We start from the raw sequence: 15,822 nt of genomic DNA on the forward strand, positions 1-15,822 counted from the left end.
TATTAATGCAAAAGCTCCAATTTCAGGTCGGCTGATTCCATTTTCCACATTTATTTTTTTGATAATGACACAAAAAGGTATTAATAGCTGTAAATAATTCAATGAATGGAAATAAATATCTGCATGATGTTAAGAGTCATTAAAGGGAAAATTAGCTGATTCGGATCAGCAGCCAGTGGACCGGTACATATTAATTTAACCCACTTATTTTTGTGGTCCTATATTGAGCAAAAAAAACTGTTTTGGAAGCACGATCAGCATAACCCTCCCTGGGATGCTGTGATTCTCCTAGCTGCCATGGAATATTGAGGAAGTTAATGAAATCCTCTCAAAGACAGGAACTCTATTTTTACACTGCGATAATTAAAGTACGGCGCAGTTATAATTTACAGCCCTCGCTTAATTGCACAGGAAAAGTAAAATGGGAGAGGTCTACAGTATGAGAGGAGATTAAATGTGTGTCAGTGTGTGTCGGCGTGTGTGTGTCTTCAGTCAGGAAGGGTGAATGTAAAAGAGCTCTGCTTGCATCTAAACAGCAGGACTGTATCTTTTAGCATCGCCGAACATATCAAAGATAAAGTAATGAAATATACACTTGTCTGTTTTTCTACTACCGAGCCCTTTGACAAATCGAGTACAATCCCAAATCTCCATAAATCACTATTAAAGACAAGTATATCATCACCAGCGCATATATCTTCCCCAGCCTGACCTGTAGACTAATGAGAAAAGGCCCAGACTATCTTGTCTGATTAATTAATTCAAAATGTCGGTTGTTATTCAAATGTGAGGCTGGTGTTATTTGAATAACACTTGACAGCGACGCCTGAAGAAATAATTTCTGGTTTGTGGGGCTGCTGCGGCATTACTGATGATGGCTCATGGAAATGTAAGAAGCCTTGGAGTATTTTTTCCCTCTTAGTCCTTTTGCTCCCCCCTCCTTCACCTTCACATTCATGATAGCTCCAAGAAGTATTTCATTACTTCAACCAGTAATCCTCCTCCCCACCCTGCTTTACAATTATGGCTCTTAGTATTTTCTTTTTTTTTTTTCCACTGTCTGTCCTTTCCTTTCTGTTTGTATTCCCTCCTGCAGCCAGCCCAAATCTACGGGGCAGCGTTTTGGCTCAGCGAGAGACATGCTGGCAAAGAGGAAGGTCATGGTTTTTACAACTGCAGCTCCTCAATGCTGACAGCCCGTGCTGCCAAAGTGACACACTCTGTTTGGCTTTCCCACGTTCATACAGCTCCATGGTGCTTCATCTTTATCAAGAAGCGCGCACACACAAGTACACACCAAAGCTCGTATTTAATCAGCTCAGAGCTGTGTTTCCTGTCAAAGAGCAGTGAAACCAGCTCATGATCGGAAATTTTTTCATAGAACAACAAACTAAAAAGTATTGGAATTATAACTCTTTGTTTACTTTTTTCATTTTTTATTTGATTTTATAACTAAAACCAGTAGATAGAAAGAAAATAGGGAGGGCAGTCGCTGGAGGAAGAATATCATGAATGTATGTACTCAGGCCCAGGGGGCAGTGCACCCCCTCCTCTATCGCTTCCTTCATCAAGCATGGATTCTAATCAGGGCTGGGGAAGATATAAGACGCTCAGTCATTAAATAAATTAACTCTGCCACTCCGTGCTCTCCTTCAGCACCCGTGCGAAGCCCGCCGTGCTCTGCATACTTACTGGGGCTCACCTTCAGCGCCGTACCCGAGCACGCCTGCCAGCACTCGCACATCCATACAGGTTTGGACTGAAACTTGAATGTCTCAAGAAGGAGAGAAACCACACCTCCTGTCCCTCAGGAATCCATTCCAAGTAAAACTAAAAGCTTTCACATAATTGCATTTAGAAACCAAAAAAATCTGAATTAGGCATCGGTCAGAATAAGATTTTTGCTGTCTGATAAACTTTCTCCATCATAATGCCTACCAGTGGCAGAAAAATAAACATACAGAAAAAAGTGAAATCATAAAATTTCAAGAAATATTATTAATCTTACTGCTAAAAAAATTTTAGATTTTTTTTTTTTTACTTTTTAGGTACAGAGAGTAAAGTAAAAATTTAGCTTTCAAGTGCTTACTGTGCAGAAAATCAACATTTTTACTGTTCTGCCCTTTAAAGAGAAAGTACGGCAAGCTGATATTAAGTGATTTAATGTTTGAACTATCTGCTGGAAGAGCTAACATTTTACTCTTCTATAAAAATACTGATAAACTTCACTTTTTAAACAGGGTTAGCTTAATGGGAGCCGAGGTTAGCACTCTTTTTGTCCAACATGACTCATTTTTTTCTGCAGAAGGTAATTTAAAAAAGCAGAAGTTAATTTAAAAAAGGAACAAATTTTGTTTTTTTTTGTTTGTTTTTTGATAGTTGCATACTTTTAGGCATCAGTGCGACAATAAGCAGCAACAGGCAAAGCAGAGGGAGTGCTGCCTTATTCTAAGCTCCGAACATACAGAAAAAAAAAACTCTACTCCCTTTGTCAGTCAGGGTGGATTACATACACTTTAAGTTGTAGAATTATATTCTGTGATTTGAAAGCATTATATTTAAAAAAAACACCAACATATGTTAACTTAGCTAAAGATTTTAGTTGTTTCATAGTTATTAGAGATGGACCATTCACAGCTGTCCACATTTCTTGAGATTGATAAGAGGTTTTAAGAATCAGATTAAGATTAAAGACATACTACTGATGCATTATAGAGAATATTATTTTAGTTACTTTTTATTTTTATGTTCTATAAGATAAAAAGGCTGCATAATATATAATAGGCAGACTTAAAAGTAAGGCAAATTAGTATAGGCCAGAGAAAGTCTGATTGGTGCAGCTTTAACAATTATACATTTTAAAATAGAACAAAGAAAAATCCAAGCCTAAACAAGTGGAGACTTATCTTTGAAATCCAATGCTGATTTCAACAGTAACCTTTTTTTTTTGGATGTGAGCAGCATGCTGCCATTCATCAACAGGAAGCCAGCATGGCGACGAACAGTAAGAGAGCTGAGTGTCGGCTCGGATCACTGACACAAACAATCAAAGCTGACACAGTGTTCGTATAGCACCTGCCACTCCGGCAACACAAATAGATCAATATGAGGGGAGCTCATTCACTGTTTAAAACTCATATCCTTGCACCCACATCATCTTCCAGAGCAAACCGCCACGTAAAAAGTGCAGGCTGAATACATATCAATCACTCTGACAGAGGAAATGCTTATTTGAAGGAGCCGATGTGAGGCGAATGCACGGCGTCAGCAGAATGTCCGTTGTCAAAACTTGCCATTTGAATTTTTTAAGCACATCGCGTCGAGACGAATGTCCTCAGAAATCCCTTACATCGCAATTTATGTCGTTTTAATGCACGCTTTAATTCTCCATTACTTAGAGAGGAAGTACCTGGGAGGGTGGAAACGCATTAGAGAAAGTAAGAAATGAACAGAAGGGTCTGGGGATCTCTCTAGCAGACACAATTAAATATTCATGCGTCTCCTCCTAGGACACAACAGATACAGATCATTATCATGGCAACAGCATACCACCATTTTGTCCACACATTTGGCTTCAGATCAATGGGCATGTGTTGAATTTCAAACAAAAAAAAGGAAATTTGTATTGAAGATTTTTATAAATAAGAAGCTCCTGTTTGTTTGTTTGAAAAAAACAACATACATGAGCATTAATCGGGTTATAGCTGCACTTCATATCTTTTCAAATTCACCAAATTCATGTGTTGCTCTTAAAAAAAGCAAGACTAAAAATCTTAACCAATTTATTAGTTAATTATTTAAAAATTGATTAATGTCTAACCCCTCTTCCTCACAGTCCTCTAGAGGAAAACGCAAATGAAGAACAGCAATAATGTACGCTAGATGACCTCCACTTCCTAAAGAGAGGAGAAAACAGGCTTTTTTTTCCTCCTTTTTTTTCAAGCGTTTCAGTCCTCATCAGAGAGGAGCAAAAGGAGGGACAGCATTCCCCCACTCGCCATCATTAATCATGGCTTTCTGGGAGCAAGTGCATATTAATTTCTGTCATCCCAAACATCATTTGGTATTGTTATGCCACGGCTCAGTCCTCATTCACCAGCAGACGTCGGGCCGTTCCTCCTGGTCTGAGGGAAGACAGGGGCCTGTGTGGCGGCGTTTCAGAGCGAGAGGCCTTTATCCCTGGGGCTCTGACACCAATTAAGCCGTTTCACCGAGAGAAGAAAAAAACAGGGACCCGTCGTTTCGCTGTAACATGAGCCAGCAACTAACTGCTGGCGCCTCGCCATCTTTCCATTACTTCAGAAACAAAATTGAACTTCAAGGGACTTAAGAAAACAAAAACTATGATCTGCACTGTGAGCTTTTTTTTAATTTATGCTCATAACTCCAAAAACAAAATTATAGAGGTGTTTAAGAGTTTGCCCATTTAACACCAGCAGTAGCAGACCTGTGTGCACCTCATGTGCTATAATAAAACTATTACACGACTAGTATAAAACTCTATTAATGTATTTACATACGATAAAATCAAAGAGATATCTTTGCTGGCAGTGCAATAGCTTTTAGATCCCCTTTTTCCTCTTGCACTGTTTCATAAGCAGCAGAGTGGAGCTTGTCTTAAGGCTACAGCAGAATAATGCAAGGTTTGCTATGAATTAAATATTAGAAATCTTAACACGGCAGCCAATAAGAATTATTTGCCTTATTAAAGCAGCAGAAGACGCTGATTAAAATTTCATTGCATTGCAGTCTTTTTCCCATTTCTGCCGCCGATATATCATTGTAATGTACGAAAAGCAGAACAATGGCATGTGGAACAATGGCAAGAGGAGCACAAATTTAAAGCTTGCAGAAGAAGAAAAGACAACTCTCTAGGAAAAAAAAAATCTCATGAAAAAGAAACATGAGGTTTCAGGCAATAGGCTTCAGACCACAAAAGTGATGATAAGCTTAAAGAGAGATATTTACCAAAATATCTGCAAAACTTCCTCACCTATTGGAATAACATCTCCACATAGATACATTACATAAAGAAATCTTGTAGGATATTAAATATTGTGTATTAAACTTGTTTAAATTTTAATAAAGCATATTAGTTCTGTAAAAATATTTAATAAAAATTAAAGTCAAACAATAATTTTTGGTAAGATACCCCTCTAAATTAAACTAAAGAGCAAGTTGTTTTTCTCTTTTGTTAGGGGTATCGCGCATTAAGGTTTATATGTTTATAGTTTATTTAAATTTACGTATAAACTTGATAAAACTCCAAACCACTATATAACTTGTAGATTTTACGAAGCTTAGCCATTTCTTAAGCATTTTTCATCTTTTATGCATTTAGCTTAGCCAGTTAGCCGGCTGAGCTAACTAAGCCTGAGGCAGTTGATGATAATGAAGGACACACTTTAGCTGAGGTTGTCAGGGAAACTGTTTACATTAAAACTCATTTGAACAAGATAGAAATCATATATTAAAATTTTAGTAAGACTTTTATAGGTTAACTAAGCAGCAGAGCTAATGCTAAAAGTCAATCTTGCTTGCAAGCTAAGCTGATAAATCCTAAGAATGACATTTCCACCGGTCTAAGGTTTGCATGCCACCTCATTAAAGTTTTAAAACAACTGTTATGATTATTTTTATTCTTAACCTGTTTCAGTGCCTTTTGCATTGCTCACAGAACAGATAATAATACATTTTATTAAAATAGATAAGAAACTTAACTTGATTTCACAATGGATAAATTAACTCTCTGCAAGTAACCCATCCCCTTGGGGAGCAGTGGGCTGCCACTGTGTGGCGCCCAGGGAGCAGTGTGGGGTTAAGGGTCAGAGACCCAGAGTGGCAGCTATGGGAATTGAACCGGGTAATTGCAAACTTCTCAAACCACAAGCCCCACTTCCCATTGCTTTACAATATAGGGAGAATGAATGAGTATTAAAAATATCAACTAATTAAAAAAATTTGGTTGCAACCATGTATCTAAGAATCTTATGACTCCACAACTTACATATTCTGTTTAAAAATGCCATATGATACAGACAAGGATTTAATATGAAACTATCTAAATAAATTATATGCAAACCATCCCACTGATTTACGGTAATTGGTTTAGTTTTAATGGCTTCCTTTATCAATGTTGAAAAACACTCACACACAAACTTAAGCAAATGTTTTCTACTTTATATTGCAGATACAATCGAGATTGTGTGTACTGAACAAGACATATGAGCAAATGCTGGTTTATTATCAGTGTTACTGTACTTACCACTGATAAGACTTTCAGTTGGCCACGTCATGTGTACAGAGTAAATGAACATCACTGGCTTCCTGTGTCCCAAGAGAGAAGGCTCTACCCCGAAACACCTGAACTAATGAAATAGAAACCTACGAATTGCAGTCATTACTGAGGAATGACTTGGTTTGCAGCAGCCTTTCCACTCTAACCCTGTTTACACTTCCAACCAGCTTCATGGCATCATATAGACTCTGTAAGTGAGTGACACAGTCAATAACAATACGAGACACTCGGGTGCAAGAGAGACCAGATGAGTGACTTATTGGGTATAAAAATAAACACAAAATTCTGTTTAACTTAATTATAACAGAAAGAAAGTTGTTCATTTGCATTGTGAAAAGTCTGCAGGTTGTTAATACTGATCATTGTGGGTGGCTACATTTTTGGAAATAAAAAAATCTGTGCTAACTAAAGCGGAGACATGTTGGGATGTTGAGCTTCTGTTTATGACACGTCAAAGATGGCTCTACACCTCTAGGGACCCAACTCCAGCGACTTATAAAAGTATAATGTTCCTAACTTGCAGAAATATCTCAACGTATATCAGCTATGTGTTTTACTACAGTATATTACAAAAACCTTAATATTTAATTGAAACAAATAATTGAAACGCTGCTTTTCAAAATAAATCCTGAATTTGCCCCACCTTCTCTCTATCTGTTTCAGTTTTTTTTTTCTGTTTTGTTTTGTTAACAGGCAAGAGGGGCCAGCGAGTCGCCAATAGGCACACTCCCACTGCTGTAAACTAATTTCAATCAATCCTTCCTTTTTGCATCCAAAGCAGCCTCTGCTGGCTGCCACCGCCTGAAGATAACTATTTCACCACCTCTGTCATGCCTAATTAACAACTCAGATGTACAATTTAGAAATTTCGCAATTAACCTAGTAAAATATTGTTGGAGGATGCTAATTGTTATGCCAGTTGCCATAAAGGCTCATTTGCATAACGTATGTGCAAAAAACAATTATGAGCTGTTGATCGCACAGGAGCCCTGCAGAAAATGCTTGGAGCAATTGAGGGGGAAGAGAAGGATATGAATGGGTGGGTGGATGGGTTGGTGGGGGGGGACGTGTGCTCGAGTGTGCAGATGGAGGGACAGCGCCGGATCATTGTACATAAAAAACAGATTTGAGAGGCCGTGCGCACAGATACACAAGGCAGCACGGCGGCAGGAACATCTCTCCCCACAGCACAAAAGCATTTACCCTTCCAAATGAAACTGGAATGTATGCTCTTGTTTTTTGTTTTTTTTTTTCTCCTCCTCCCTCTCTCTCCCTGCCCTTTTGTCTTGCTCTCTTTCTTTTCATCCTGGCTGATGGGGAAATGGAGGGTATTTGGGAGCTACTTAGATAATAGCCACATCTTCTCCGGTCCCCCTTGTGCTTTAGAGGAGGAAGCAGTGGCCCTGCCATTGAGCCAGCCAGGAACCCAGCTGTGCACGACCCATTCGGCACAACCGCTATCTAGCCAGTACAGCCGCATCGCTGAGGCTCTGTGAGACAAAAAAGCAGCCAAAGTCAATTGTCTCAGCTGCTGAATAGCTTTCTGTTCTCTGTCATGCATTTACGAGGGCTTTTTTGAATGATGAAAGGGAACCAAATTACAATGAATCAAATGTGAAAAAGAAATTAGAATAATTATTGGGAAAAAATATTTTTTGCAAGTCATAATTTCTAGGAGGCTCATTCATTTTTATCTAGAAGGAGAAAAATAATTATATTTCTCTCTGTTTTCGTTTCTTTCGGTTGTAGTAAAGGGTCAGGGCAAGCTTAGTATTAAAGAGAAAGCGAATCAAATATTCAAACAGATGCTTTACTGAGTTTACCGTAATAAAGGCACAACAAGAACTGATTCAGCATTGGTAGTGCAGAGGACAAACGGCAACAGTTCTAAAGAGGAACAGAATTTTAATGCTAAATATTTAGTCAAGTACGTTCACTATACAGGATCATCTTGAATGGTTTCTTAGCCGACACTTTCTCTTATAGCTCAACAGAATGCATGACCCAGACAAATGAGTTAAAACACCGCAACGAGCTCCCTGCTTTTTTATTTAGAATCCCAGTCAGACACAACCAGGCGACATTCTCTTGACCTGAGCGCAGACTCTACCTGTAATCCACAGCTTCAAACACTGGATCACAGCATTTATCAGCCTAAATCTGCCACATTCCCTCCCTCCCTCGGTTACCTCTCTAGACCACCTCCCATCCTCCCCCATTTTCTGAACCTGACGAGTCAAAGGTCAGGAAAACAACAAGTCAATACGCAACCACGAAGAAGAAGAAGAAGCGCCTTGCAGCCGAGAGAGCCGTGGAGAGGGGTAAGCCCCTCTGCAGCGTGCCGTGATTTAGCCTGTAATAGTTTTCTGTAATCTCTTTCTATTGATTAAACCTCACATCAAAGAGGAGTCTTGCTAGAGAACCTCTCTTTTCCTGCTCAGAAATACCATATGGAGGTAATCTTTCACCTTTGTTATTCTTGCCGCTCCCACCGCTGGTGCTGCTGCCACTACTGCTGCTGGGAGCCTCGTCTCCCAAGCATGCGGAGGGGAGACCAGTGGGATAATACAAACTCGGCTCATGGGAATAACTGCGAAATTCATCTGAATCGCACACAAATTTCACTCAATGGGTTCATTGTCATCTCATGTAGCCTCAGTGTATCTTTTGTCCTGAAGCACGGTGGAATTTTGCATACAGGTTTGATATTTGTACCAAAAGAAAACGCCAGCTGGGCGACAAAGAACAGCCCATGCAAACCAAATTCACTTTTTAGCTTATCTAAATGCAAAACTAAGAAGAAAAAAAAAATGAGGTTGGGGTGGGCTCCTGCTAAAAACACTCAATTTAGTGACAGGCAAATGACTTCATGCTGCCACTTAATCTCATTTCTTGCATAATGCTCTCTAATTAGCATATCAAAGTGAATTAATACTTCTAGGGGCATTAGCTATGCAGGAGAATGCTGTAGCTCTACAAAAACAGTTAGAAAAGCACCATAAAGTTCCAAACATCCTGACAAGTGTTCAAAATGTCTCGCTCTAATTCTTTAACCTCCTTTTTTTTTTTTTATACTTTCTCTAGTTTTACATGACAATAGGTTCTAAAGACGTGCTTATAATGATGGTTCTCAGAGTTCTTTTAAAAAAGCGTTGTTCATCTAGCAGTGGTTTCATGGCTGAAAGACAGCGGTCCCATGTGTCATTTGAACAGACAGGTATGTGTCAGAGAGAAGCCCAGCAAGCAGTGCTATGAAAGGAGGATGCACGTTGGAGGAGCGGACCGGTCAACAAGGCCAGCAGACCAGCTGAGTTCTGTCATAGAGAGCGGAGAGGCAGAGACTGGGACTCCAGAGGACAGGTTAACCATCCCAGCACACACAAACACACAGGCAAGCCCGTGCACACGCATTAACACACCTACATGCACAACAGCTCATCTCCACTTCTAATTATTCTGAAGCTCACTCACTCCACTAACATGCAAACAGATTTTTCAAAATGTGTCTAAAATTCTATATTTTCTATTCTGTCAAAAAAAAGATGTCCTTAAACATTCAGTTAACATAACTTTAAAGAAAATAACCACATCATGATTTAAAAAATAAATCTACTCAATTATGTGTTATGTCCATATGTACATCAAATCTACTTCTTGTGTAGTTTAGTACATTTGTATCATTATTATGTATTTCTTTGTCTGCAGCCACAGAGCCATGACTAGACCGAGGACCCTGAGTCTGTCCCTGTGGACGCCACCTGTGTTGAGGAAGTTCATAAAGTTTTATGATCTCCTAAAAGCTAATTTCCTCATAAAGCGCACAAAGGTCACAAATCTATCAACGAGGTTTCCTCATTAGTTTTTTTTTCCTAATTATTCAAACCCTTAAAAAAATACTATACAAGCCCCTGCAGATTTTACAGGAATTTTATTTTTTAACCTAAAGAATTAAACATGTAAAGAAAAGCTTTTTTACCATGATTAATGGAAGAAACAAAACTTATTCAGTAGAATATCAAGAAACAGAGTTCATATAATTTCTTTAATCTATAAATATTAAAACATTTTAGAAGGTCTTTATAGACTCATTTTATAAAAGGCATTATGAAAAATTTTAATTTTCTAAAAGTTTCTAAAATTGAGCTATCGTTTCACTTGTGTGTATCTCCTTTTAAAGAATGTATTTTTCTATTTCTTCTTTGCTGTTCAAATATTACCAGACTTAACATATTTTATGATATATTTTATTTCTTTTTTTTTTCTGCAAATTGATTTTGAAATATCTGCTGTCTATTTTGTTTTTCTACAAATCAAGGAGGCTTTAAGCACTATAATTACAGACAGACTGTAGCCCGCTTGAAAGCGTGGGATTGTTTTCATGTTATAAAGCATGAATTTCTCTGTGATCTTAGCTGTGTAGAGCATATGCTGCGGGATTTCCCCGTCCTGTTCTGTGCCAGGATAGGGAAACACGCTTTCTGCTCAAAAGATAAGACATTCCTACAGGAACTAAAGCATCTCCAGTGGAAAGTGACAACAATTGTTGTTTCCACTTGGCACCTAGTGACAAACTTAAAAAGGTGATTGATTAATTTGTGCAGACCTCCCCTCACCTCTCACCTATCCATGCAATCTAAACCCGCACAGTGCTTTTAAAATGACTGGTTGCATTTTTTTCTCTTCATTCAATATATATGTATATATATTTTTTTTACACATGGACATTTGTTTACTTGAGCATGAAAATCTTACCTGTCTTTTCTTTGATTTCACACAGAACGCTGAAGAGTGCTGGTTTCATTCTGTGACAGTTCAGTCCATGTTTCCTGTTTCAGTATAAGAAAAAATAAAACACTCAAATAAGGTCACTAATAAAAACATGATAAATATGAACAGGTAACAGCCTCCAAACACTTCTCATCTCACACTGCAAAAACCATCTAAAAATAAGAAAGAATTTCCTAAATTAAGTGTATTTACCATTAATTAGAGCAGGTAAACAAGATAATTTGCCAATTGAAGGAGTATTTTTAGTCTTAAAATAACATAATTAGATAATATGCACCTGAAATAAGACAATGCAATTTTTTTTTCCTTTTTTTAAATGTAAATTGTCTTTTTCCATTGGCAAAGTGTCTCAATTACCTCCTCAATTCAAGAAAAAAATTACTTATTTAGATTTCAATTTTTGCAGTGCACAGACTCTTATAACAAAAAGTTACCTGAAGTGGTGTACCTGTTATAAATATATCTCCTAATTGCATATTCTTCGTGTTGTTTCTATTGCTTTTGCATTTTCAACTGCAGGGACTGAAATTTACCATGCATTAACTTTTTGCACCATATCACTCAGGTTCAAACAGGTAGTTTATCTAAAACTCTGTTGCTTCCTGTAGTGACAACTTCTTAAAGCTTTAAGAAGCGCAGCTTTAGATGGATTTTTATGATTACAGCCAATCTAGTGTATTGTTAACACATTCGGAGTTCAGGTAATCAGGGCCAACATCTCAGCAAAGATGCGTCCAAGGATGTGGAACTTAATAAAACATATAAATCAACCAACTTTGCTTGCGCCTCGTCGAGACTCTGATCGGTTATGGTCATGATCTGATGCAGAATGTCACCGATGTCTTGTTTTCTGCCGTCCCCGTCCGTCCCGTCGTGCCCGTGTGGAGGCGGCAGCGGCATCCCTCCCTGCACCGAGTGGCCGGCCAGACTGACGCCGCCGATGGACTGCATGATCCGGGCTTGATCGTCCATGGTAGCCGCTAAAGAGTCTGTGCACTGAGCCACGCAAATTGAAAAACTCATATACGAAATGGGTTAGAGCATGTGCCGTAGAGACTGGATAGATAGAAAAGCGGTGGGATTGCTCAGAGAAATAAACACGCGTGTCTCTTAAATTATAACTACAAGCAGGTATATATATATATATATTTTTTTTTAGAAGTAGTCCTCTTGATGGGTTGTTTTACGCGCGGTCCAAAGTGTGCCAAAAACGCGTAAAAATTGTTTTGCGGGAAAAAATAAGAGGAAAAAAAATCTGCTTCTTAAAACTTCGTCAAAATTGACGCTCCATCATTTCCTCCGCTCCAAATCCTCACACCGATCTGTCTTTTTTCCTCTCTCTCTCTGCGATTTAACACCGGCAGCGCAGACAAGAAGCGGTCCTTGGTGGTCTCTTCACCACAATTCCCGGCGTATTTCCTCTTTTTTTAAAAATTGTCCAAAAAAAAAAAAAATCCTCCTTGGTGAAAATTATCCAACGTGGAAATTAGTAAACAAATAATAATAGTAGTAGTAATTCAAAAAAAGAAATCTGCAGAATGTTTCCTGTTTTATTAACATACACAGTCTGCAGAACGAGGTGTCCAAATGTTGTTATAAAAAATATGAAATGTAGAAAAAGTTGATATTTTTTTGTTGTTGCGAAAGACAGAGAGGAAGAAAAAAGAAAAAAACAACAGCGAGACAAAATTAATTAGGATAGCGCGCTGTATAAAAAGCGATGCGCAAAAAATATCTTGCCCTGCTGAAATTTATGAGCTCCAGCCTCTGCCTGTGTGTGTTTTATGTTGTTTGATGGCAGCGCTAGTGAGCGATTGACAGTGTGCCAATGCCACTCACTCAGTGCAGACGTGTCAGAGCAGGGTACAGGGGTAGGAAGGGGGGAAAAATAAAAAAAAAATAAAAAAAATACAAAATACCGAAATGAAAATGCACGCTCCGCCCTGCAGAGGAGGGGTCTATACTCTTGTCACTTCTCGCCCGAACAGCGAAAAACAAAATGTTAAGAGCGAGCACTTAGGATGCTGATTATAATGATGAAAGCACGGCTGAGTCCCCTCTCTCTTCCTTGCAGCGGCTGCAGGCTGGGTATCCTCTTTTCTCACGCGTGCACGTTGCAGCTATGTGCATATTCTCTAGCAATGATAAAGATTTAACCCTGCAACACCGCAGGCAAATGCATAATGAGAGTTTTTGCACAGTTTGATGAAGAACTGTATTGCCGCTTGCGAGCCTTGGTTCGAGCCAGGCGAAGCAGCAGACATGTTTATATTATTGCAAGTAAATCTCCTTTGGCCAATCCGCGCCCGGAAGGACGAAGACTGACGAGCCGTCCGTCCTATTGCTGGCAGATGCATGACGCCTAGATCCCACCCACTCCATCCCTCCATCTTCGAGCCCGCTCGTGCGGAAGGATGGGAACTTCTGATTGGTCGTTGCCACGAGTGACATCCATTGCACAAGCAGGCGGCGCTGCTCTGTGCTCCTCCGCAGTTGCTATGGCAGCAGACAAGTTGTTAAGCTGCTGGATGCGAGGCAACAAATATACAGTGAACTCCTGCAACATGCATCTATATCAGGGAGAAAGAAAGGGGGAAACCGAGAGGCTGCTTACAGTTTAAGACAACTTTCTCATTACATGGTTGTATAGAAAGTTATTGGGCAATAACACTGCTTTTTATTCTTTCTTTTTTTTATTATTTACTATATAGGAGCTGATGAAAGATCTATTTATCTAACAGAAGGTTTGTCTCTAAAAGGCTATTTAAAGTTTGACTTCATGGACAATTTCCTTTAATTTTGATTTTTTTTATATATATATTATACTGTAGCTCTATTTATACTGTATGAATAACATAATCACACCATAGCAGCCCCTCTTTATTTACATTATTTAGTTATGAGATAACCCCCCCGAAAAAGTCCAATAGTATCACCCCTCCCCATTCATACACACAACTTTTAATCCAAAATAGGGTTACTAAGCCACACTTTAACTTTGTCATATTATTGAAATTCATTTGAAATTAACAGTTAAGTTCGCAAAGAAAATATAAACGTGTAAATATGGACATTTTAATGTCAAATCTGTTCAATCTTACAAACTAGAGAAGAAAATCTATTAGGTGGTTAAACATGTTAGTAAAATTTGTAAAAAAAAAAAAAAAAAAACTTTAAATATGGACATTTTAATGTCAAATCTGTTCAATCTTACAAACTAGAGAAGAAAATCTATTAGGTGGTTAAACATGTTAGTAAAAAAAAAAAAAAAAAAAAAAAACTTTACACAGACTGGAGTTACAAAGTGTACAATGAGACAAATAAAAAAAAGACACACTATATGTACTGTTTTAAAACCAGCGCTTCTTGCAATTAGATATTTGCACTACAAAGAGTGCCGTTGCATTGTGTTTTTCTTTATTAGAAAAAAAAAATAAAATCAACCTAACTTTTTAGATTTTTAAATAGTCTCAGACACTAAATGCTGTAGATTTAATTTGACTCTTTTGAGTTTTGGGGAGGGATTTTATTTTTTAGTTTTTTTAGTTTTTTTCTTACTTGTTTTGAATGTGCAGATTTCAAACAGACAATGACATAAAGCATAATCCTTCTTGCAAAAGCAGATACATGTTTTAGTTTGCTTTTAAACTTAGTTAAGTTTTGCATTCATTATAAATATATTCGATCTCTTTAAGTATTGTGAAGTTTAGGGATCTAAAATGCAATAAACATTAAATGCTAACTATAAGTACTCAATAAAAATACTTATCAATGAGTATAAATGATGAAATTAGAATAAATTAAAAAAATCTAACAAAATTTGGCTTGGGAGCATTTCTCTTTAATTTAATGGGGTAAATACTAGGTGTGTGAGATGTTTCACTGTTCATGGTTTACTCTTATAAACTGATTGCAGGGAACAGTTAATCAAATAGGGTGGCTATCAATTACATACATTTTTTATTAGTTGTGATTTCTATCAGTTGCACTTCTTTCTTTAATGCTACTTTAAAAAGGACCTCTACAAATGAGAAAACAGAGATAACAGTTTTTCTTTCCTATTGTTTTTTTTCCCCATTTAGATAGCCACATTCTATATAGATTTATTTCCAACAAGCCAAAATTACATTTAAAAAAATCTGTGTTTTGTGTATGGTTATTCAGCCAGGATCTTACCTGTGTTCATATACAACGCTGTTCTTTAAAACCTATGATTGTCTTGATGCAAGAAAAAAATCAGAACATGCTAATAGGATACAGATTTTGAAAATCCAAACTGCTTTTAAAAAGTATTCGGTGTAGAGAAAGCAATTTCAGGTTTTATGATAAACTAGAGATAATTAAATGCCTGAGCAGCTACACTGCATGTAAACAGTGAACTAGTTCTTTAGTTTAGCACCGGTTTAAACCTCAGATTAGATAACTAACATTAGCATCCCATGATATACAGCAGTTTCCCTCTGCATTTTGACAGCACAGCACATAGAGGGCAACCATTCCTAACTGAATGAAGGTTAAAAAAAAAGAAAAACAAGAGAAAAGTTGTTTAAGGTGCAGCTCTATGCAACCCCCGTCACACTCATGCCCTGAGCAAAAAGAGAAAAAAAACCCTGCTAATTAATTTTTTCATACAATAACAGACCCTTGCTGGTCAGTAAGATGGCATCTAATTCCCAAATGTTACTAATTTAAGTGCACCCTGTACTGGTATGAATTTCTTAGTGGTCTTTGATTTT

The 15,822-nt window shown here is 37.8% G+C and overlaps 1 protein-coding gene across 9 annotated transcripts in view; it reads right to left on the bottom strand.

The window, feature by feature from the left end:
- pbx3 (pre-B-cell leukemia homeobox 3) overlaps nucleotides 1-13,339 on the bottom strand; it is an 80,872-nt gene extending 67,533 nt beyond the window's left edge. For 2 of the 9 annotated variants that reach the window (XM_015392322.1, XM_015392325.1), the window contains exons 1-2: nucleotides 11,862-13,332; nucleotides 11,051-11,124 (exon numbers count right to left, since the gene is read on the bottom strand). In XM_015392322.1, coding sequence (XP_015247808.1) covers nucleotides 11,051-11,124; nucleotides 11,862-12,109 — 322 coding nt within the window. In that variant the 5' untranslated portion in view covers nucleotides 12,110-13,332. Of the gene's footprint in view, nucleotides 1-11,050; nucleotides 11,131-11,861 lie in introns of all 9 variants that reach the window. The other 7 variants (XM_015392319.1, XM_015392324.1, XM_015392316.1 and 4 more) reach the window with 7 other exon arrangements.
- Nucleotides 13,340-15,822: the final 2,483 nt, after the last annotated feature.

This window comes from Cyprinodon variegatus, unplaced genomic scaffold (assembly GCF_000732505.1).
Source record: "Cyprinodon variegatus isolate N-32 unplaced genomic scaffold, C_variegatus-1.0 Scaffold586, whole genome shotgun sequence".
Classification (NCBI taxonomy): Eukaryota; Metazoa; Chordata; class Actinopteri; order Cyprinodontiformes; family Cyprinodontidae; genus Cyprinodon; species Cyprinodon variegatus.